Source organism: Lonchura striata, chromosome 1 (assembly GCF_046129695.1).
Source record: "Lonchura striata isolate bLonStr1 chromosome 1, bLonStr1.mat, whole genome shotgun sequence".
NCBI classification, from domain to species: domain Eukaryota; kingdom Metazoa; phylum Chordata; class Aves; order Passeriformes; family Estrildidae; genus Lonchura; species Lonchura striata.
In genome coordinates, this window is record NC_134603.1 from 39026834 (window position 1) to 39051272 (window position 24439).

Consider the following 24439-nt stretch of genomic DNA (forward strand, 5'->3'; position numbering starts at 1 on the left):
CCTTCTGCCAGGCAGAACACCCTCCCTCCTCTGGCCGCCCGGCAGTCGGTTCAGAGCTCTTCTTTGCCGCCGTGCCTTACTAGGGACCATAACCACACCCGCCGCGTTGCTCCGCCCCGCCCCGCTCCCTCCCGCTGCCCCCATTCCCGCCTTCCCTCCCGTGCGCTGTGCGGCGGCGCCCCCTGCCGGGCTGAGGCAGCTCTGCCGGTGCCTTCATCACCCCCCCCATCCCCGCTCCCCCGCGCTCGGCCAATCAGCGCCCGCCTTCCCCCGCGCTCGGCCAATCAGCGCCCGCCTCTCCTCCCAAAACGCCCCCCCACGCTTACGCGGGCCCGGCTCGCGAGTTCCCGCGCGCGCCAAGGTAGCGGCGCTGGCGGGAGCGGGAATGGGAGCGGGCCGGGGGACCCCAGCCCGGCCGGGGGACCCCAGCCCGGCCGGGGGACCCCAGCGCGGCCGGGGGACCCCAGCCCGGCCGGGGGACTGCGGGTGGATGAGAGCAGTGCCCAGCTGAGGCTGCTAGCGCGCTTTCCCTTGTGTGTTACGTAGTATAACCTGCCGCGTGGGTTTTTTTTGTTTGTGTTTTTTTTTTTTTTTTTTTTGAAGGTCATACTCCCCAAACTTCTCTAGATTGCCCTGTCTTCTTCGGAAGTGCTCGTTTATATACGAGCCGGCCCCATCTCTGTTATGCTCCGTATGTATTTTTGTTCGTTCTCTCAGATAATGATGGGCTTTTTTTTTTTTTTTTTTTTAATCCCTTTCTTTACAAGTTCCTTTGCAGAGAACGATGGCTGATGAGAGGAAGAACTATGTTTCCACGGAAGTGTGTGATGTGTTGGAATCGGTTTCTTTTCTGAGTGTAGATGGTAAACCTTCCCCCTTGGAATCAACAGTATTGCCCAATACAGAGGAACAGCAGGTGTGGATTGGTTTTACAAGGTGTATTCTGGTGAAACTGGGCTGTTTATTGATGGATTTTTTTTTTTTTTAAGCTTTAATAAATGTTTCTTTGGTAAGAACTGCTGTACTTCTCTGCCCCGGGATGTGTTTGATTCTTCTGCTTATTTCTCATTGTTTACACACGGGTCATAGCTCGCACCAAATGCGAACCCATGGTCAGTGCTATGCGATATGATGTGCTAAACCTTGTGAAAAAAACAAGTAAAGGACTTCAGTAATTGCAATTTGAATGTAATGAGACTGTACTATTCTTTTTAATAAGCTTTAAAAAATACACAGATCCTTGATGTAAAAACTCACTAGGTGCTTGGAAATAAAAATCTATAATGCTCTGCTGTGCTTGAGCAGAAGTAGTTCTACCCAGCTCTGCGTTTTTAGAGGGATCCGTTTCCTATGTGACTTTTCCTCAGATGATTTCACTTTGAGTGATTACTGCTGGTCATGACAGGGCTGTGGGGAACTCGAGTAAATCCATCTGCTGAATGAAACGTTGCCAAAGTAAAGACCAAAACTCCTTGAGAAAGCAAGGAGTGCTGGGATTCCTCTAAAATGCTTCTTGCTATAATTGCTTTACTTGGGAGGAGAGAGTTGTATAATGGTTGGGGGATAGAAAAGGCCGCCTGGGCAACTGAGACTGGTTGCCTGCTTGCTACTGTGAGGAAGCTGAGGGTGTGGTGGTGCCTGGATGGTGGTTAAGGAAGTGGTCTCTTGAGGCTAAGAATGTGTCAGTCAGTGCTAATTGAACACGCTGCATACAGAATGAAAGTGCAATACTGTGTAGCAGCTGTTAAACACAGCTTGAATTCAGTACAGCCGGAGACCAGAAGGTGGAAGCAGTGCAATTCGTGCCCCTGATAGTGTGCTCTTTTAAAATCACGAACACTGGTTTTGTTGTGAAAGAATGCTAAAGGGAGGGGAATAGTTGGGGGGGGCACAGGAAAAATGGGTTGCTTTAGGACAGTAGAAGGGAAAGAAGCAAATAAAAGCTTTGAGTCTGAAATTGACATGAAAGAAAACATAAGACATTAATATAAAATAGGAAACAATATCAGATACATATGCTGATATGATTCGGGGCTGTTCTGTTTAAAAAGTGGCAATTATAACTGTGTTTTGTGTCTTTCTTCTTTTTAATGAATAGGTATATGAGCCTTTGAAAGTCTTCTTGAGAGTGAGACCCTTTTCTATAGCAGAGCTTGAAAGCCATGAATCCCAGGTTTGTTGTAGAACTAAGAAATAATTTTTTTTTCTCCTCTGAACAACACATAGTATTATAAGGCCAAACTTTCTTTTATATAAGCTATGTACTGCCCTTGGAATGGAATATGGAATTATTTGGCATCTGGATAGATGCAAGATTTTTTTTTCCACCCTCACGACTTCTAATAATTTCTATGATATAGACATGTACACCTGTAGCTCTTCAAAGTTTCACTGGGTATATTATTTAAAAATTGGTCTCAACTCTCTGTAGTGCTGAAGATACAAAGGAGTTCCATGGAAGAGATTATGCAATTCTAGTTGTAATTTGACTATCTGACTCTTAAGCTTCTTTTAAATGCTTGAATAATCTCCTACCTCATCCTGATGACTTCTTTCTCAGCCTGTCAAAAATCTTCTGTAACCTATACTGTCAGATTCAGATGCTTCAGTGTTTCATACATACACATTTCATACAAACATTTAGAAGTGCTCCTCCTTCCTGCATTGTTATCACTGATGAAAAGAATTCCTTTAGCTGTCTTTGGAGGACAAAGATCTCTATATCATATCTCTTAGCCCTTGTCTTTGCAGGCTGTCTGATTGTGGAGAGGTCAGCTTGAAGAACTCTAAGAAGCATTTAATGCTAATTCTTATTTGCTTCTTGCAAATAGTTTTTTAAAAATGCATTTCTTGCTTTTGATCTACTGGAGTTGGAACCTTTGTATTGTTTTCACTTGGATAATTCTTCCCTCTCTTGCCCCCAGCTTCCCTTTGCCTTTTCTTAGCTCTCCTTGAATAGTGCTTCCAGTTTGGTAAATTCCACAGTCTGAGCTGGCTTCAATTGTAAATTGATTTGCAAAATCAGATTGTTTCAGGAGTTGTTGAGTACATTCCTCTTTGGAGTGAGACATTTCTTAAAAGCAGGGAAGAAAAAATGAACATTGAGGTTTGTACAAAATTTTTTGTTTCATGTGGTTCAGGCTGAAATAGTTGAACTTCCAACCTATTAGCTGTATAATCTGTTTTGCATGTGATTAAGGCGTTTTTCTGAGCCTCCAAAACCAGAATGATTTAAAGATCTTCAACATTTTCAGTGTTTTCTACTTTCTTTATTATCACCTGAATCCAAGAAGAAAATGCTTGGTAACAAATGGAAGAAACCCACACAAAACAGTCAAGTAAGCCTCACTTCCTGATCATTAAATCAGATCAATGTAATTTGTAGGTCTTTTATTCCTCCTTGCCATGCATAATTTTCAGGAAAGCACCTTTGTTCCAAATATGTGGCACAAAAAAAAAAAAAAAAGTAGAACCCAGGACTGATTCCTTACAGTTATAGGCTGATGCTTTAAACAAAGACAATCAGCAGGTTAACTGGTCAGTTGATGCTTAAAGAGATAATGATTTATAGAAGTTAAACTTAAGAGCTCTGGGTGAAATTCTGTACTCCCTGTCAGCAATTGTCCAGAGTCACCTGTGGGAAAGTAGGATATAAATGATGTGTGGTTTTGGATATAAATGATGTGTTCAGCACCAGAAATGGTCCAGCTCCTGCCAACTTACCTGCAGGGTTAGCTGGGGGAGACCAGTGGAGTGAATTGTCACCATCTGGCTTCCATCTCTGCAGATCTGACTACTCTGGGCCTCTGCTCCCAGGTTTCTGTGAGGTTGGTGGCAGCTGATGGCACACTGCAGATCCTGGATTATTCTGTAGCTCTCCAGGGTTAGTACATCTGACTAGCACTCCTGTCCCTGCTGATGTGGGAGAAATGGTAAAGACTATATAGGTTCAGAGCCTGGCACAGTGAGCAGGTGACTGGTCTAAATTCAGAAAGCAATTTCTTAGAGCTTCTCAGAGTCATAGAATAAACTGATCTGGAAGGGACCTGCAAGGATCATCAAATTCCAGCTCCTGGCCCTGCACAGGACAGCCCCAAGGGTCACACAAGATGCCTGAGAGTGTTGGACAAATGCTTCTTGAACTCTGTCAGGTTTGGGGCTGTGGCCACTTCCCTGGGGAGCCTGTTCCAGTGCCAAACACAATCTGGGTGAAGAACCTTTTTCTAATTTCCAAACTAAACCTCCCCTGACACAACTTCAGGCCATTCTTTCACATCTTGTTACTGATCACCAGAGAGAAGTGCCTGCCCATTTTTGTTTCCTTGTGAGGAAGTTGTAGGCTGCTATGAGGTCTGTACCAGTTAATTACTGTCATAGAACTTCTGTATCAGTTAATAATCAGACTTATTAATTGAAGCTCCTAGGAACAACAGTACTCCTATGTACATACCACACATGGATTATTGATCTTAGAAGTTCTGGCCAGTCTCTGAACATAAATGTCAGGTTAAGTTACAATCAGTCCTTTCAGATGATGCATCAAGACATTGTTAAGCTACACTGGGAGTTCCCTTTGCATCCTTGTTAGCCAGTCTGGTGTAAAATAAATTTTCCTTTAACACTGCATCCTACATTTATCTAGCTAGTGATTGGTAATTGTATTTCACCTTTACTTAATTGAGAATAGCGATCAAATTACTTGAAACTAATTCTGTTTCTTTCATTACTGGTAACATTATTTATCAATCAAAAGATAATGCTTCAGACTTACTTTACTTTGATAATTCTGCTCTTAGTCTGTTTCACACTAAAAATGACTGATGTGGAAAACCAGTAGATTTCCATGTAATTTTATTTTTGTAGTGATTGTGCAAGTCACAGAGTACAAGGGTTTAGAAAGTGTTCCCAAGGAAGAGCTGCTGGAAGGAATGCTAGTAAAAGTTTTTACCTCTTAGAAAACCCTAAAGGATTGCCTTGACTTTGTCTGTACTCTGGCTTTCATGTGAAGTGAATATCTCTGTAGTGACATGGCTTGAGATGATATAGGTAAATTGTGGAACTTTTTGTAGCTCTGGTAAATGGGTGGAGACACTAGGCTTTTGGGGGGCTGTTGGAGGGGGCGTTAATTCTTTGTTTTGTTCAGATAACTTACTTCCTGAATAATTTTGTGTTGTTTTGGTTTACCTTGTCTTGTTTTCTAAGGGTTGTGTAACTATTGAAGATGCCCAGACAGTAATTCTTAGTGCACCCAAAGAGTCTTCTGCAATGAAAAACAGTGAAAGAGGGATTGGTCATGCTGTGCACAGCTTCACCTTTTCTCAGGTAGGCCAAATTATTTCAAAGTTTTGGTTTTGTTTTTTTCACTACAATGAAAGCTGAATTTTGTATTATGTCATGCAACATGATTTTTCTTCTTTTAATTACATGTGGTGGCACTTGCTCTTTTTTTTTAAACTGCTTATTAATTACTGATAAGCTGTCAGGAAAGCTGTATTACAATGGAGGTGTCTATTAGATGAGACAAGGAAGCTTCTTTGGCAGGTCTGTGGTTTTCTTTGATTAGATGCTACAGAAACATCTTGTAGGCACAAACTTACTGTGGTTCTGCTGTTCCTGCAGATGCTTTTATCTCAGAAACCTTATGTTTGTAGGAATTTATGTAAGTGTGTATTTAGTAGCTTCCTTTTGAAAGAATAGCAGCTTAACTGCTTAAGCCTTCTTACTGAAAGCAAATTTCTTAGCTTTGCCTAACTGCAAGAAGTTTTGTTCTTACAGGACCAAGTAATAAACAGTTCCAGAGACAGAGTTATTTAGACCATTGTAATGCTGATTTTTCTCATCAATTGTGGGTAACTGGTGAAGAGTGAGGAGGGAGTTTTACATCATTGGCAGAGCTCTTGGAAGTGTCCACTGAACATGGACAATGAGCATGTGTTCAATAGAATTCTGAGCAGTTTATTTTAGGAGTAGGAAAATATTCAAAAATTAGTGCAAGCCTGAGCGCCTTTCAGAATTAAGCAGGCATCCTGTGAGAACCCAACAGAAAACATTGAATCAGAAAGGATTCAGGCAAGACTGGAAATTAAGCTAGTGTCTCCTACCCAGCTTGTTCTGAAAAATCAGTCACGTCTAATCAAAACTTAATATTTTAGCTTATTAAACTTCTTTGTGCCATTTGTCTCTCCTTTTTTTTTTCTTTCTTTCCCTTATCCTAGGTCTTTGGACCAGAAACTACTCAGAGTGAATTTTTTGAAGGCTCAATGAAAGATGTCATAAAAGCATATATTAATGGAGTGAATGGACTGGTATTTACTTATGGAGTTACAAATGCAGGCAAGACATTCACTATCCAAGGTAAAAAAACATTTGCATGTGTAAAACCCGAGTCAAATTCAGTGACAAGTTTACATGAATGTTTACACTTAATTTTTCAATATTAAGGCACTCCAAAAGACCTTGGTATTTTACCTCGCTCACTTGATGTGATTTTTAAGCACATAAGAGGAAGACATTACCTGAAGATGAACTTCAAACCATATTTGAGCAATGATGTTAAGAAACTAGAAGATGAACAAGCTAAGCAAGAACAAGCCTTAAAAACTGCTATTCTTGCATCACTGAAAGAGGTCAGTGACCAAATGCTTCTTAAAACCGGTCTGTAAGACAGGATGTTTTAAAAGTCTTTATTCCACTATTGATTCTTTATCTATCTAAAAGTCTACAGTATGCGTACTTGGTGAACCTTGCAATAGTAACATGATTGACTGCTTTTGGAGCTCAGGGTAAACTGGAAGAACTTTGTGGCACACTGTTCAAACCAAAAACCATCAGAAAGCCAAATCTTGGTTTCTAGAGAGAAGTCTCCTCTTTAGAGGAGCAGTGGTGACAGTAGCCTTTGAAAAGTCTGAGAGCTACAAGACCTAACTAAAACCTGGTTCTTGTTAAGTGGCTCTTCTTGCAGATTCCTGGGCTGGATCTTGGTGCAGTCCTTCAAATGCTTGTACTAGCTCAGGAGAGATGATGGCACTTAAGATGATGTCTTAGCAGAGGCAGTGAAGAAGGCAGCGAGAAGAGTCCCTTTTGGTGGAAGACAGTCTTAAGGCAGATTAAAAAGTTTATAAACCTGTGATTTATGTAACTTCATAAAGAAGCTTTCTGATTCAGAAAGTGAAGGGAGATGCCACAAAATAAATGTCTAAAAGGATTCCTGTCTGCCTGTATGTGACTAAGTCTGATCTCTGAAGACTGTAGGGAGAATAGAGAAGTCTTTACTGTGGCAACCCCCCTATTCTTATCTAGTAATTTCTGTTTCTATGGTAAGAAACTGTCTTGCCAGAAAATAGGCATCCATGTATTTGGGACTATTTTATACTTCCAAGTCCAGCTGCAGTTTGCTGTCAGATTCCTTTTGCTCGGAATGTTTTCCCCTGAACTGTGATTCGGTGCATCTAATCCCAGAATGCAACAGGTTTAGCTGGTTATCATTCAAAGCAACTCTAATATAATTCTGGGATGTACAGGAATAATGATTGGGTTTTCTTTTTTCTGTGGTCTTTAATACTAACCTTGTTGAAGTACTCCAATTAACCCTGAAAAAATATCCTCAAGTTCCATTCTGAATTTTGTTGCTTAATTTAAATCCTGCAAGTCAAAACTTTGTTTAGTCTGAGTCTGGTTAACTCTTGAGGAAATACCTCGGATGAAAAAATCTGAAAGATTTGAAGGATTACATATTTGTTTTGATAGTGTCTCTGAATATGTGCATGTGTGTAGTGGAGGAGGGAGTCTTAAAGAAAAGTTGATGGTTAGGAGGCTAGTAAGTAAATACCTTCAAAATTTCACGGAAGCTGCAGTCTTGATAAGAGGAACAAGCAGGAGCCCAGGGTCTGGAACAAAAGGTCAATATCTTATTTTGAAGCTAGCACTATAAAAATATTTCCTTCTGTTAAATAGCCTGACTTACTTGTAGTTTAGTAACTGAATGTTGCAGCAGTTGATATAGATGCTGATGCACTGCAGTGAAAAGAGCAACACTCCACTATCAGGAAGGACAGGTAAAAATGAATCAATAAGCTATTACATGACAGGACCTTGTTTGTGTGTTACAATGCTTCCATAGAGATAGCTCAACGATTCCCAGTTCTGAAGCTGTGCTTCTTGATAGCTTGTGAATGAATAGCATCACTGTTTGGATGCTCTCAAGCTGTAATCTGAGAGCAGATATGGCTTGGTGAGCTTGGCTTTGGTTGACATGGATTTCTGTAGGCTCATTTCCCAGGCTCAGTTTACATGTCTCACAGAAAGAGCTTGCTGTTCATTCTCCTGGTTTTGACGGCTCTGAGTTACTGCAGCACTTTAATGTCCTACTGTTTATGTTCTGTATGCAGTACTGCTGCAACAACTCTTGCTTAGCATGGTTCATACCCTCTTTCCTTCCCTTTCCTAATTCTCTTCATGGGGTTAAATACTGGCTTTTATACTGGATTAAAAGATGCCTTATGTGTATTGCTATTCCCACCTATTATTGTATTTTCTATTAAGCATCAGCTTCTGTTGTTGGCAAACAATATCTGTTTCTGTTCCTACTTGTTTTTAGGCAGTCATCTTCATGCTCTTTTCTCTATTTCACTTGAAAAGCAGTATAGCAGCACTTAATTCACTAAGTTTTCTCACAATACCTTTACAAAAATTTATCACATGCACAAGTAATGTGGTACTGGGTTTTCTAAATTCCACTGCATTTTTGACATGCCTAGATGAGATACCATGTCAGTCCTATATCCTACTTGGCACTTCACAAACAGCAAAGAGGACCCCTGCTGTGGTTAGACTTCTAATACTCAAGAAACACAATCATATAGACAGTGCAGCTTCTGCAAAACGGTCACTTGTAGGATTTTGTTGTAATTGTATTCTATGCTATTTATCTTTAAGATGGAAGACCTCAAAGGTTTTATGTTCTTATGCCTCTCTGTTTGTAAGAATTCTCGTTTGGATGTACCAAGTGGGTAACATTGACATCAGCACTCGATCCATGATCAAGTTAGTGCTGCATTTGAATAGCTCTAACACTAGGGTTTGCTTCTCTGGATCTGTTTTTCTACTGTAGGATGACCATCTCTCAGGAAAGAGAAATCAGGGTGAATGTCCTGATTTATAGGGGCCTATAAAATGAGAGGGGTAGTATGTAAAGGTGCTGGACTCTAGTGGGAGTTGCTACTTTGTTACATTAATTTTTCCAGAGGTAACTTAAGGGCTGTACTTTGGTGAATCTTGGCAGGTTTAAAACTATTCTGTTGGTGTAAAGAAATTCAGTAAATGTATGTATTTAAAGAAACTTTGCTATTGTCTATTTTTTCATGGCCTTTTTGTTGCTTTAATTCAGACTGAACTAAGAGTGCTGGTTTGTCATAATTTAAGCACTACCACCTTGGCAATTACTTCTTGAGGAAACTTCTCCAGTTCTTTTGGATGACTGAAGCACTGTTCAGATTTGGTCAATAGTTCATAAAGCTCATAAAGCAGACTGTTGCAGTCTGACAGAATTCTTTTTCTCCTAGGACTCTGAAGTTAAGTCTCCAGTGTTAGCAGCAACTGGCCACCAAAACTGGTTGCTGGGAGTAGCAGCAAGCAATAATTCATGTGATGGAAAGAGCAGTTATCGATTATAGTTCATGTTATTAAAAACATTTCATTTTCAACTAGAGTAAGGGTGGCCTAATAGTTAATACTACTTCAATATTTTAATTCTAAATACTGGAGTTGCTGTCATTTTTAACTTCTGCTTTTCTCATTATCTGTTCATGTGGCTCTAATAGTTGTTTATTTTCTCAAGGAGACAGAGAGCAGCTCAAATGCTATAACAAATTTCTGTGATGGGAAGTTGGATCCTTCTAACTGTGCTTCAGACAATCACTCTTCTAACTCCCTAGGTAAAGTGTAAAACTGTTGTGTGTGGGAAAAACATAATGTGAATTAAGAAATATTAGTTGGTTACTGCCAGTGGATAAAAAAAAAGTCCAATACTATACTTCAAGGTAAATATATATAGGTTTTTACCAAATTTTTGTCTTCCTCTGGAGAAAGTGCAACTATATAAAAGTATTTTTATAGTTTCATTCCTTTTGGGGAGAAGGAGGAGACTTAGTTTTGCAAATATAATGTATAAACTGATGGAAGTCTGTGATAAAGCAAGGCCATCAGCTTAGAACTTGGGCATATTCTTGAAACAGATGACTGGTGAGAAATTTGAACATTTTTTGGAGAAAGTTAAAGTTATCCATGTGTATCGAAGTGTGCAACACAGATGTATCTAAACCATCTCCTTTTAGCAGGTTCTATAGGTTCTTTTAGAAGATTCTATATACTGATTTAAAATCTGTCAATGAGTTGATCTTTGAACTATTCCTCTGTTTTGGATTAGCAGAGAACTTTGTTCCATTTGACATTCATAAGAGTAATATGAACCAAAGAACACAAGCATCTGTGTGGATTTCCTTTTGTGAAATTTATAATGAGTATGTGTACGACCTACTAAGTATTTCATCTACATCAAAACCTCAAAGGCGCAAAGTTTTAAGAATTTGTGAGGATCAAGGAGGAAATTGTTACATTAAAGGTAATAATACTGTTTTATGACCTGGGCAGTTTGACACAATTTCTCTGATGATCAGAAATGTATGTAAAAGATCTCTTTATGCAGATTTAAAGTGGATTAATGTTCAGAGCACTGAAGAAGCCTGCAGACTGCTAAAAATAGGAAACAAGAACCGAAGCTTTGCCTGTACTAGAATGAATGAGCAATCAAGTAGAAGGTTTGTTCCTCTAATTATAAGCATGCTCTGTCTGTTTTGAGGGGAAGGGAAGGCACTTTAGAATATGTGTGTTATGAACCACTCTTCAATAAAAGTTTAATATTTCCTTTAATTATTCTGGGTTTTTTTTATGAAATTCTCTCTGAAAGAAAACTAGCAGAGAGACTCTGTGACCAGTAGTAGATGCACTCGGGTTGCTATTCATGTCTTTGGACAATCAAAAAGATCAAATCACATTCATTTTTGAGTGCGAGCAGGGCTATGCTTGGTAAATTCTAGTGGTGCTTAGTGACAATGGCTGTGTGAGGATGTTGAGGGAAAAGCTGGTTAATTTTTCATTACTGGCAGTATAATTCTTGGAAAGCTGGAGCCTGTCATTGGGGGATATAGAAAGGAGCAAGTCATGTGGTATCTTGCAGTGCTGCTAGATTTTCTAGATGCTTTTAGGTTGCTGTGTTCAAGCTGAGCTTACTTGGTCTTTAAGAATTAAACTCCTACCTTTTTATATAGCTCTGGGCAGGGGTCAGGGAGAATCTGGCTTTTGATGGAGTGAGAGGAAATAAGGAAGATTGTATAATTACTATTGAAAGTGGGTCCTTTCTTGATTTTAATGATAATTTGTACTTTAAGTGTGAAAGGGCCATGTTTCATTTTTAGCTAATACAATCATAGTGTTACTAAGCTTGCTTTTTTCTCTAAAAAGCAAAAGTTTTTGCTCTATATTAGCTAAAGACAGCTGCTGTTAAATTTCATGTTCTTCTAACAGAGCTTTATGCCTAGAATGCTCACTGCTAAAGAAGTTTGTGTGCTGTGCTTCCTAATGAATCAGAAACTGGGCACTTCTGGTTTTGTGACTTTTCTCTTTGGTTTCAGACATGCCTACTGCCTGTGTAGATTGTTGTCTAAACCAGAGTTACTGGATTTTCAAGTGTTACAAATTCAACCTTTCTGGAAAACAGAATTATTTTAAAACCAAACAAGTAACTGTGCACATTGAAGTAGGCAAAATTATTTGTAAAACTTGAACTTATTCCCTTCTCCCCACCATTTGTTTCGAAGTTAATCCTTCAGATTTGCAGAGTTCAGATACTGCCAATGGTTTTCTATACAAAGTGGGTACATGACTACTGTTCTTTTGTTCAGTAGACTTTAGTGAGTTGGCTTGGTGTTTTTCTCCAAGACAGTTTGTAGGCTTCATGTGGTATTTTTCCTTTTCCTGTGTGAAGAGAAATAGAAAGTAATAAAATACAGCTTTTTTTGCTGCTGAATGAATGCATTGCAAAAGTAGCTAATATACCAAGATAATTAGTGAATTAATTATTGTCCTTTCTTCAGCACTGAGCTTTCTGTAGCATACAATTTTACTTTGCTTCAGTTACTGCTTAAGTTTCATAACTGATTATTAAAAGCAACTTCTTTCCATTCCAGTCACAGTATATTTTCCATCAGGCTACTCAAGCTAACTGATGAGCATCAGCCATGTGTTCTTGGAGTATCGGAGTAAGTGAATGCTTCATGTGAATACCAAGAATGTAAATATTTTTGGAAAATTAATAAGGTGCAAACATGCCAAACTGCGGAACTTTGTAATAATAAACAAATCCTCTGAGAGTTGAGAAGGAAATCAGAACTCCACTGAGCACATAAACTGACTGGAAGCTCAACAGGGACAAGCACAGAAGTGTTTTCCCATCCTTACTCTATGATTTTGCTGAAGCAGCTCTGTCAGTAGTGTGTAAATTGAGGAAAATGTGTATTGTCTCACACAGTAGGGATGTGGTGGCAGAGTAAGACCATGCAGAACCAGACTGTACGTCCTGGTGAGCAGAATTCAAGTGTCTGGCTGATAAAGCTCTACAGCTGGAGGGCAGCAGTTGGTGCTGAATGGCCCAGGTGCAAGCTATGCCAATCTATCTTTCTGCTCTGGGACCAGACTAGACCTCATGGGTCTAATGTTTGTGAGAACACATTTGGTGTGCTCCTAGAATGTAAATTAAAATCTATCATCCCAAAAGAATTCTGGTGACATGATCTCAGACTGTTCCATGGTCCAATGTACAGTAAGAGGGGACCATCAAGTGATTTGCTGAAAAACTGTTCTCCATTAATATAAATTGCTAATGTAAGTGCACCCTGTGAGAGCAGTGTTAAGTCCTTACACTTAAGTCTCTGCTCTCTTATGGTTTAGAGGAAACAGCCTTATCTTCTGGCCTGAAGGCATTTAGATAGCTTTTTTTCGAATGGTGTATCTTTTTTCCTTCGGATTAATTAAGCTTGATGCAGAAAAATTAAGACAGCCTGTAACAGAATGTTTTAGTTCAATCCTATCTCCTACTGCTTCTTCTCTTGTCTCTGCTGAGCAAGGGTGGTAATAAATATACCTCACTGTAAGATAACACCTTTAAATGTCAGATGTTACAGTGATAAATACTCTTAAGAATAGATAACTTGAGAAAATGACTGCATCTGTATTTTTTTTCTTGCTGTTCTCTATCATAGTGTATCCCCTTGAAAAAAATTGCAGCAACTGTTAGGTGAATGACTGTATGTTGCTTAAGGAAGAAAAAAGCTTTTCATCTTGTGCTGGAAAGAATAAAGAACATAAGGCTTTCATACATTTGAAATATGTGCCTTAATAATTTGTATAGGACTTACTTTAGCTGTTTGAAAGTTTATGGTCTTACAAATTATTTTATTTAAATAAATTTATGTATAAGTGAGTAGTGGTATGGTCACATAAATTATCCAACTTCCAGGGCTCCCTATATTTCAACAGCTTTTCTAATATAAAGTAAAATTTACTGAATTCCTTGATTATCCAGGATGATTTTCTGATTTTAACCTGTTGTTCCATGAGGTACAATTCAGTGGCCTGAGTTTAGCAGCAAGTAATTGCTATAGGCAAGCAAAGAGCTCTATGGTGAGCTGGGAAGAACTTAATGTGTGTGTTCTGGATAACTCTTTCATGCAGGTTGTCTTTCTGTGACTTGGCTGGTTCAGAGAGGTGTAATAAAACACATGTCTTTGGAGACAGACTAAAAGAAGCAGGAAATATTAATAATTCTCTTCACATCCTTGGAAAGTGCATTGCAGCATTGAAACAAAATCAAAACCCAAAGTAAGTGATAAGTAATTTACATGCCAAGTTTCAGGTGGAGACACTCTGTCCCTTTATATTTCTGCAAGCACTTTGCACAGAGAAAATTGGAAAGCTACAAAATCTTTTAAGTCTTTTTTATTATAGTTGTCACCCTAATACCCGCAGAGCACCATTTCTCCATAAATGGTGATTGTGGAGAGCAAAACAAGGCAATTTGCAGCAAACTAACAGCATTTCTTTAGTGTATGTATATGAACAATGGACTTCGTGTACAAAGCTTCAGTTTTGTCTTCTTCATTTCCACTTGCAAATTATATAGGTAGCTTCATCAGGCAGCTGATAGATGACCTGTACTTAGCTTTTGGCTTGTTCCACTGTCTGCTTTGGAACACTAGGAGACTGTGATGCAGACACCATTCTACTTTTTCTGTTAAATAGTTCAGTTTGTTGGGGGCCTATGAAATCCAGGAAGGATCTTGCTCTTTGATATAAAATAGCTTGGGCTTAAATATGAGCATTGTACTGGATCTTTCCTGAAAGAGAGAAACAGAATTAAAGTAAGCTACAGTAGGCCAGAATTTTACAATTTTTGTTTTGTTTCACAATTTGATATTTTTCCCTCCCTGAGGATGAAGCCAAGCTATATTCCATTCAGAGAGAGTAAGCTGACTCGTCTGTTTCAGCCATTTTTTTGTGGGAAAGGCAAAGCTTGTATGATTGTAAACATCAATCAGCATACTTCCACATATGATGAAACACTGCATGTAATGAAATTTTCAGCTATAGCCAGACAGGTAAGAGTATATTTACTTTCTCTGCTGTTCTGATTTTTTTTTTTTTTTTTTTTTTTTTTTTTTTGTTAGTAGTGATTTGTGAAATGATCAGGTTGTATGGATTTTAGTGTGATTTGGATTCTTGATTCATCATATTAGTTTTTCTGCATGTAGCCTCTCTCTAAAAGTAGTAGGGCTTCTAGTAGTCCTACCCATCTTCAGACTTATTTGTGATGATGTTTAGACCACTGCAGGTGTCTGTTCAGTTCTACACTGCTGATGCTCTGTGCAAAACACAGGGAACTTTCAGGCATGACAGATTTATACTATATATCTGAACAAATGCAGGATTTCAATTCAAATTTTTCATGAGTTACTTAACCTGGGTGCAGTTAAACATTTGCTGTACAAGATGAGTTGTTCACAACTACTTGGACAGTTAGTGGTGGTAAAAGGAGTATCATCTTCTTTTGTAGTCTAAATGAAATCTTTTGCAACTGCATTGCTCCTATTTGGCTAAATGCAAGTAATTAATAATAAAAGTGTCTTGGCAAGCTTTTCCTCCATCTCCTTCAATACCCTTGGGTGGATCCCATCCAGCCCATAGACTGTGTGTGTCTGTGTGCTGTAGCAGGTCAATGATAATTTCCTCTGGATTCTGCTCCTTGTTTCAATCTCACATTAAATTCAGGACTTGGGGTTGATGTTTGGCCTTAACTTTATTCAAGTTCCCTGAATCTGCTTCTTGCAGGGAGTGGGCTGCTGGGCTATGCTGTGTTTCATGGCAGAAATAAATTATTTCTGTCATGTTATTGCAAATCTGTAATAGCATGTCTAATATGATCTCAGAGAGGAAGGTTTTTCTAATTCTCTTCAGAGAACTAGACTTTGTACTGTGGAGACAAATTTCTGATATGCTGTCCTGTGACATAGTTACTTAAAGTCTTTATGTAAATAGCATGAATTGCTGAATCCTGTCATGATTTGCTGATTCCTCGCTGAATCCTGGTCATGGTATTTCAGAAAGGAGCAAATGATGTAGGGATTTTCTGCTTTTCATCAACTTTGCAGGAAACTACACCAAAACCCTTCTATTTTAGGGGAAGAGAAACCACCTGTCTAGACAAGGATACTAAGTTTCCTGGCAGATAATATTTCCCTTTTCACTCTTTATAGAGTATTTAAGTCTTATTTTCATGTAAGAATTATGTTACATTGATGGATTCTTTTCTGCTAAAAGGCACGTAAGCTTTTGTCGATATTCATTAAATCATTAAATATTGTGTGAATACAATAATGCATTCATGCCACTTCTTCTGGTATTCTGATACCTACAATATTGACAGCATTGGTAAATCATCTCTGGATTTTTCAGGTTATCCAGACAATCCTGCCCAAAAATTTTGGTTATTTTCCACCAAAGATGGTTGGAGGTGATGGCAAACCTATCATGCACTTTGGTGCTAACACATCTGTAGGTGACTTTGCTGACAGTACTGAAACCTCTGCAGAAGAGGAAGTGGACATCACCATTCTGAGTCATGAGGTAAATGCATGTCTACTTAGAACTGCACCCAAGAAATCAATTTCTGTTATTTCTGATATTGTTTTAGCATAAGAGATGTGCTGAAAGCTGCATCAAATGGGAAGTTGAAGTTTCTGTTTAGTGTCAGACAGACTAGACTTAGAGTGGCCTAGTTCAGTGTAGCTGTGGAAAGATGCCCTGTGGCTTTCTAGTTAGGTCTGGTGCTAAATATGGAATTCAACTGATTGCCCAACAAGAAGATTAAGGAAGCAGTACATATCTTTAAAATAATATAATTTAGTTTTTTGTGCCTTTTTTTTGGAAACAGCAGTAACGAGTTAAGACGCAGCATTTTAAAAACAAAACTGTACAATCTAATGACAATAAACTGTAAAAATCAAGTAGGTTTTATGTTATGTTGTACAAACTATTCTTTAATGCCAAAACAGAAGTAAACTTTTTGATAGTGGACACCATCAAGATGGGCACAGGATGTATTTGCAGTAGAAATTTATGTTTGAAAATACTTAAATTTTGCAGACCCCCAAAAAAGAGGCTACTAAAAAGTACCCTCTGTGGATGGCTTCCTGTTTGAATATTTTGTTTGAGATGCATGTCAACATGTGTTTCAGTCTTGGTTTTTGAGGTGAAACATTTTAAATTTAGGACCTCTTGAAAGCTGCAGAGGACTTAAAGGAGAAGGTAGCTGCAGAAAGGCGAAGTAAGCTCCTTCTGGAGGTGAAGATACGTAAAGAGATGGCAGAAGCAATGTTTCGACAGCTGCTGGAAACGGAGGAAGCCTGGAGGCAAGTCACATTGCAGTCTGCTTTGAGACTGAAAGGCTTCCACGTGTATAAAAGCATACCTACATATGGATGTATATGCATACATGTGTATATTCAGGACATACCTACTCATGTTATTTAGAGAAGACAGGGCTGCACAATTTCAAAATCTCTGAATGAAAGGGAAGAAAGAACATTAAACTTGTTCAGATCAGCCTCTTCCCACTTACAGTGAAAAAGTAATGCTGCTTTCGGTTCAGCTTTCCTCTGTTGAATTTGTAATTACTGGAGCTTGCCTTGGCTTGTTATTACTACTTAGCAGAGGTGGAAGATTGTTACAGGTACCCCACTGAGCCAATTTTTCCAAAACATACTCTGTCATGTTAATATGCATGCATGTGCTTAAGGTAGTTTGAATCATAGCTCTTTTGACTCCTCTGCATGACTTATGAGCCACTGTTAGTTTGATATTTTATGAATTACTGTGCCCTTATGAGTTATCTTATGAATTATGAACCCTGCACTGATGTTAATTTAGGAATTTCTTTTCAAGTTCAGATTTCTCAAGCTGAGTTCACTCCCTCTTAACTCTTCTTTAAATCACCTTCCTGCTGTTTGAATTGTTTAAAAAATTAATACCAAGTTGCCAGCTGAGCACACTATGGTTTGACCCTGGCGCTAGCTTTAAAATTGTTGCCTTGATCAAACACATGAATTAGCATTGATGGTTTTTCTCTGTCGAGGTGATGTTCTGCATCATTGATGGGGATGTTTTAAAATTTTGACAGTAATGTGTGAAACAATAGATGGAGAGGGATTTCCTGCAAGAGTACGTGGTGACAGGACAAGGGGGAGTGGATTCAAACTGTTGTTTGAATCCACCAATTCAAAGAGTTGGTTTAGCTTGATTGTCATGAAAAAAATTATTTACTGTGAGTGTGATGAGGCACTGGAACAGGTTTCCTAGAGAAGTTGTGGATGTCCCATTCCTGGAAGTGTTTGAAGGCCATCTTGGAAAGGTCTAGTGAAAAGTGTCCCTCCTTATGATAGAAATGTTAGAATTAGATGATCTTTAAGGTCACTGCCAACCCAGGCCATTTTATGATTATATGAAAATGAATGTGGCATTTATCTTAAATGGAAAAAAGAAAAACCAACCAGAAACTAAAGTGAGAAATGCCCTCAGGATATATGCTTCAATTGTAATATCTAAATAGGTGTGGTCACTTTTATCATTGTATGTTGGTGGATTTTCTTATAACTTTTTTTGACAAGTGTGTGTTTTTTTGTTAAGTGTGTGTTCTTCTATAGTACTTTCTTTGGTATATGCCAAGTAGAAGTTACACTTTGGTGCATGTCTATAGGGTCATTGAGATTAAAAGGAAAAAAGTTCTTTTTTTTTTGTTCTATTTCACTATTTCTGATTAGAGAAATAACTTTAATATTCTCAGATGAATACATGTGTTCAAATGTAATAGCTGGAATGCAGACATATTATGTATAACCAACATGTTCTCTTCAGCAACCGCTTGGAAGATATGAAAGATAGTTATGAAGAAAAACTCGAGAGCAAATTTGAAATGTATAAAGAGGCTATTAAGAAACACGCATATATGTGTGCAATGGAACAAATTGAAGACCATTATGTTCCCATAGAAGAATTTCTAGCTGAACAAGAGAAAGTTGAGGTATGACTTGACTGCCATTAAAGTATGCTCTAGGGTCTTAATTGTAAATTTTGCTTTTCTTTAGTAGAATCACTCTGGGATTTTGGACGTAACACTAAACAAGGAAAATAACTAGCAGTTCAGCCTTGCTGTTCTGTGTTCAGTGCTCACCATAAGGATACAGATGTCTTCTCTCTGGCACTATCTGTAGTGCTCACCTAAACTGCAGGATCTTTGAGGCTACAGTTCAGTTAAATCCAAATCATCTTTATCTTTGTGGTGCAATGATTGGAACACCCAGGAGAATGATGTATGCAGAAGTCTGGCTTTCTAGAGATCTTTGGGATCATAGGAGGTAGAGTAAAATGCTACTCTGAAAGGGTGGTGGAGAATTTGTTACAGGATAACTATTTTAATTGTAATTGATCTTTGGTCTGGAGGTGAGGATTGTGGGATGAAAAACTGATGAGAAATCAAACTTCACGCAGGAGAGAACTGAATGGTCCTGAATGTGCTTAAACATAGAAATACTCAGAGTTGTCATTAGTAAGTTGCTGCTACTTTTGCAATGCAGCCAGGTTAGCTATGAGCAACTCAGTTTTCTAACCTCTGCAGAAATGGTTAAGTGCATCCAGGCAGCAGATAAGACAACAAGACCCACAGGGTTTTAGTGGAAGAATAGAACTGTGATGTCCACCAGAGGAGCTTTCTCACTGCGCTCTCCTGTTCTGGAACTGATAAGACATCACATCCTATGGATAGGCAGGTTCTTTTCAAGACATGAGAAGTGAGTTTCTCTTGTAGATTGTGGTATGTAAATATTTCTGCTTTTACAGCTCTCCATTCAGATGCTGGCAAGCAACACCATATTATGTAATTGCCTGTGTTTTTCCATCTCCTTCAAATTTGTCTCTTTTCTTCACTTAGACTCTGTTTCTATGTTCAGTTAAATCCTAGCTGTACATTATATTAGGGAAGACAAGAAAAGTGTTAATAGTGTTCTTATACTGGCCAAGAGGCTGCATAAAGGAAGATTCAGAAAGCAAGATGCTTTTGGTAGCAAATCAGATAAGAAACTGTTGAAATCCCTGAGAAGGGTTAGTTGACAAAGGGAGGGAACAGCATGGATCTGAGTGGGCAGCTTCAGAGAACCAGAATTAGATTAATAACTTTTCTTGACGATGCCACTTGTTTGATTTCTCACTGTGAAATACCACCCTGGCAATCTGACACATACTGAAAAGAGTTTGAAATTGCAATGTAACACTATGAAGTACAGTCTTCCTTAGTTATCAAGCTAACTTGCAACAGTGTTTAGTATATAGACACTAAAGTTTCCTTTCTGCCATATGGTTACTTTTCATACACTTTAGAAATCCTCAGACTGCAAGAATTGTATCCTTCATAAAGAACCTTCCTCCTAGATGTTTTTGTGACCTGAGTCTTATCAATTACTGTACCTATCCATAATCTGTGAAATAATTTAAAATTGCATGTTTGTGTGGTATAACTGAAGGATGTGCAGTAATGCATGAGATCAAGCAGAAATACAGACAAATTCTGCCATGTGCTCTTTATTTTTTTTTTTTTTTCAGGATAGAGAGAGGAAAATATTGCAATTGGAAAGGCAACTTGATGAACAGTCAGGGAGGCTGTTGGCTCTGGGAAGTCTGAGCTCGGATATTCTGACGACTGAAAATAACATGGAACAAGGTAGGAATGTAATCTGGGTATTAAAAGTTCAGTTTACTTCTGGTAATGTGTATAAACAAACAAACTTTTCTTTTGCCTATAGATCTTATGGACAGCACATTGAAGAGAGCCAATGAAGGATTGCAGAAACAATGTAAAGAGAAGGAGGAGGTAGCTCTTGCTTAGTTTTTTTCTGGGAGTAATGATTGTAAACTCTATCATGGGTCAATGCTTAAAGATGTGCATTGTAGACAAAAGTATGAAGATTCCTGTAAATGGGCATTGAGCTTATCAAAAAAAAGCCCTTGCTCAGTTGTGGATGACTTTTGCCAGACTGTTCTGGGCCTTATTCTGGTCTGTAAAACCATTTGCTACTGTAACAAGTTGTGCTGAATGTGGTATGAATTGGAAGTAAGGAAGTATGTTTAGCTTTGTGCTGGAATTTATTGTAAATATTGCCATGACCTCAGAGCTTTCCGTCCTGAAATGCTTCCTGCTTCTGCATAGGAGGACAGTTACAGAACCTGGTAATAGTTCAGATTTTAAATCTAAAATCAAAAGTTTAGATCTAAAATCAAAATAGTGCCTTAAAGCAGTCTTTTCTGAAAGTACTTAAGTCCACTATCACCCTAAATTTAAGTAAAGGTGAATATCTCTGTTCTTCAAACAAGACTTCTGTGCTCTGAATACCACATAGATGTGGGAATTATGGAAAACATTAATTTTAAGTATGCATTTTTTATTCTGTTCCTTGAGTGATCTTCTTGTAAAGATACAGTTCATTTCCCATGTTTAAAGAGGATATGGGGAGAAGGGAAGACATAAGTTTTGCTGTTTCTCTAATATCAAATATGAGTAGGGATTGGAGAAATAGTTCCAGCTGGTTCTAATAAACCATGTAAATGGAAAATGAACTTAAGTCCATTTCTATTAAGAAAGAGTACTCCAAAAATAACTTTTTCCTTCCCAAGTTTAATGTCTTGTGCTATGGCTATAGCATTTGTTTTCCACTGTTTTTGAGAGCTCTACATAATTTTCCCATGTCACTTTCAAATTTTTGTGAAATTTTTATGCTTGTTATGGGGATACAGTTATTGATTGTTTTGTGTGGCTAGAAAGTGTTAGAATGATGAAACTGATTTCTGGCAATAACTGAAGTAAGAATGGATTAAATGAGTTGATTCCATCAATGCCTTTCTGCTTTACCTCAAAGATGAGTGCATGTGTGACTTGTAATTCATTTTTTTCTTCCCATTCAGCCACTAAACATGGGCTAAGGGTGTGAGGTTTTTTAGCAACGTCGTAGAAGTGAATGAATGGTAACATCTATTTTTCTGCTTCAGAATTTCTTTTGCTTCTTGGGGCTTAAGCTTAGTCCATTAATATTCCCATCAGAAAGGTGAGGTCCTCTGTGGTAACTGTGCTCCAGTTCTTTATGTGAGTAGTGTTAATGAGACAAAAGTGTTTTTTAAGTACTCTTACTGAAATGAAGCAGGCAGTTCCAGATGTTACTTAGTCTGTGCTACTGCTCATTGACTGGCAGGTCTGTCAATCATAGTAGCTTCAACACAACAGCCTTTGAATATTCCAGCTGTATTTTATCACCTGAAATGATGAGCTGGGACATAGGAGGTTGAGAGAAGACTTTCTTGTGTTGATCTTGCAGTTTGCATTGTTTTAGTCGTAAACAAAATTAATGTAAAACATGCTGTTTTGAACTTTCATGTGTATGGGCTTTATTTTCAGCTTATAAAATCTCTGAAGTTTAAAATACAGAAACTAAATGAAACTCTGTTAGAAGCTAATGAAGGCTACAGAAAAATGGCAGAAGAAAACAGTCAGCTGAAGCACACAATCATGCTCAAGGTTAGTCAATGATTTAAAAACAACTTTAATATGGCTTGTATCTATAGTTGTACTGGCTGCTTCTGCATATTTTTACATGTAAAATCACTGTTAAATTAGCAATTTTTTTTTGATGTTAGCATTTTTTCTGTGCCTAACTTCCTGAATTATGAGCTCAGAGCTCTTGTGTTTCACTACTTGACTCTGAATCTTGTAAGACAAAACTCATTTTTCAACTTGAGTGATAGACTCTGTTAATAGAGTAGCTTTGCTGACAAAGGCTGCTAATCTAAAGATGTCATGAATTCTGGTCAAGCAAAGAAAATACTACTTACAACTCATCATGAGGCATGTTGCTGAGGCAAGCAAGGTGTGCACAAATGCTACTGAAACAAAGCCTAAGGATCTATGGCTATAAAGCTATACTGATGGTTCTGCCACAAATGGCCAAACTGGATGAGAGATGGGGACAGATAAACTGTTTAATACAGAAATGGACATCTTTCCTTCAAAAGCAGGGACTTCCTAACGTTTACTGCATCTTACCTCAGATATCATCTAGATACCCAAACAAAAAAATGAAACTTTTGAACTCTTGGCACTTTGAATCTAAGCTTCACTTGTAATTGGCAAGTATAATAACTGCTTAGTGATGTATTTCTTTGAACATTATATTAATTTCTGCATACTTTTTTGTTTAAATCTCAGACTGAAAATTATTTTACTTGAACTTTTTAATTGGAAGTTACCTTCCTGTCCATTGTTAATAGGAAGGTGATTTTCTTAACCACAGAGATTAAAGAGTGTATTTAACAGTCTGTATTCTGCCCACTCAAAGCATTTTTTCAGTCCTGGTTAGCAGATTTATGCCATAAGAGTTTTGATTTGGCCAGGTTTGCTTTCAGAAATTACAAGGCAGGAAAGCTGCCTTTATCTAGTTCCTAGAACAACATCAGTTCTTTGCAGAGTGTGGCAAAGCATTTTAGCATCAGCCTCTTAGTCAGACTTGGTCTCTAACTAGATTGTATGGCCCTGTAATTTGCTGGGTTTTTAATTACTTTGTTGTAATTTAGAAGAAATGGGTACTGAATTGCCATATGACATAGTAATAACAAAGGTATTTATGCATTTAATAAAATAATGTGAATAAGAAAATTAACTGCATAAAAGAGACCATGCAGTGTTCACACACTTAACACAGCCTTATCCTTATAGGATCAAGAAATGATTAGTCTTCAGAACTGGGCTAAACGTGTTCTTGAGCTTGAAGAAACAGTGTCTTCCCTGCAAAAAGAGCTTGAAGAACAGAAAAAGAATTTCTTTGCAGAGGAGTCAAAACAGCAGAAACCCAGGAGAGGTTTGCTGGCTAATCTGAAATCCACAGTAGCATGCACTGCTAGTACACCTCTTGGTAAAGGCTGGGGGAAGTACGAAGAGGCTTCACCCTATTCAAGAAAACAAGGACTGTTGCCTCATAAAGCAAAAGAATAATATTTGGTAAATCAAAGTGTGCAATTATTAGGCATCTTTATTAGTATTAAACTGTTGGTAGCTCTTTCTCGCTCTTAGGTGCCATCTTCACTGTCATATTGATGAGAAAAATGTTTCATACAGAACTTTTAAACTTGAATCAAGGTTGAATTTAGAGCTATAAAAGTTTGGGTCTAGACATGTGCTTTTACTGTTGATATAGGGATGTGGTCTGAGAAATATATATTTTAATTCTGGAGTAATTTCTATCATGGACACTTCTCTACTGATAAATGTGTGGTTCATGCAAAGTGGGATATCCCTCATCTGCTATTTGTTATGTTTTTAAATTATTTTATTTCATTGCTGGTTCCTAGAAATCAGATGGCTTGTAAACTTAATCCCAAGTAGTTAAAATAGCATGGTTCTTCAGTTAATATTCTGGTTTTGACCTGGAGACTCCCAGTTTTTCTTGGGACCAAACTAAGCAAACTGCTAAAGAAGGCAATGAAATGACATCTCATCTGGCTCCTTGCTAATTTTCAGCTAACTTGGCTTTGTAAAGAAATTTGTTTTAATAAAATTTGAATTTCTACTAGGAATAGGTATTAAACTTTGAAACATGTATTTAATAAAATTTTCCATTGCTAGATTCAGCTCTGATTCTTCATTTTATAAACCAACAAAACCAAGATAAGAAAAGATCATGAAATTAGAGCCCAAATAATGATAGTGATATAGGATGATCTTGAGTTGAAAGCATCATAT

At 38.0% G+C, this 24439-nt stretch overlaps 1 protein-coding gene across 1 annotated transcript; it reads left to right on the forward strand.

Moving 5' to 3' along the window:
• The first annotated feature begins 784 nt into the window (after nt 1-784).
• KIF20A (kinesin family member 20A) lies at nt 785-23692 on the forward strand. The gene is made up of 18 exons (XM_021555733.3): nt 785-916; nt 2099-2173; nt 5203-5322; nt 6216-6354; nt 6442-6626; nt 9836-9932; nt 10424-10618; nt 10703-10814; nt 12243-12314; nt 13786-13932; nt 14543-14708; nt 16063-16233; nt 16879-17018; nt 18520-18685; nt 20260-20377; nt 20460-20527; nt 22103-22222; nt 23417-23692. The coding sequence occupies exons 1-18, from the start codon at nt 785-787 to the stop codon at nt 23690-23692; spliced, it is 2499 nt and encodes an 832-aa protein (XP_021411408.2).
• Nucleotides 23693-24439: the final 747 nt, after the last annotated feature.

Bases quoted from the DNA above. Each gene is read 5' to 3' on its own strand.
- KIF20A (XM_021555733.3), top strand. From the start codon at position 785: ATGGCTGATGAGAGGAAGAACTATGTTTCCACGGAAGTGTGTGATGTG. The intron at 16,234-16,878 runs GTAAATGCATGT...TTTTAAATTTAG, and splicing joins TCACCATTCTGAGTCATGAG to GACCTCTTGAAAGCTGCAGA. The intron at 20,528-22,102 runs GTAGCTCTTGCT...CTTTATTTTCAG, and splicing joins AATGTAAAGAGAAGGAGGAG to CTTATAAAATCTCTGAAGTT.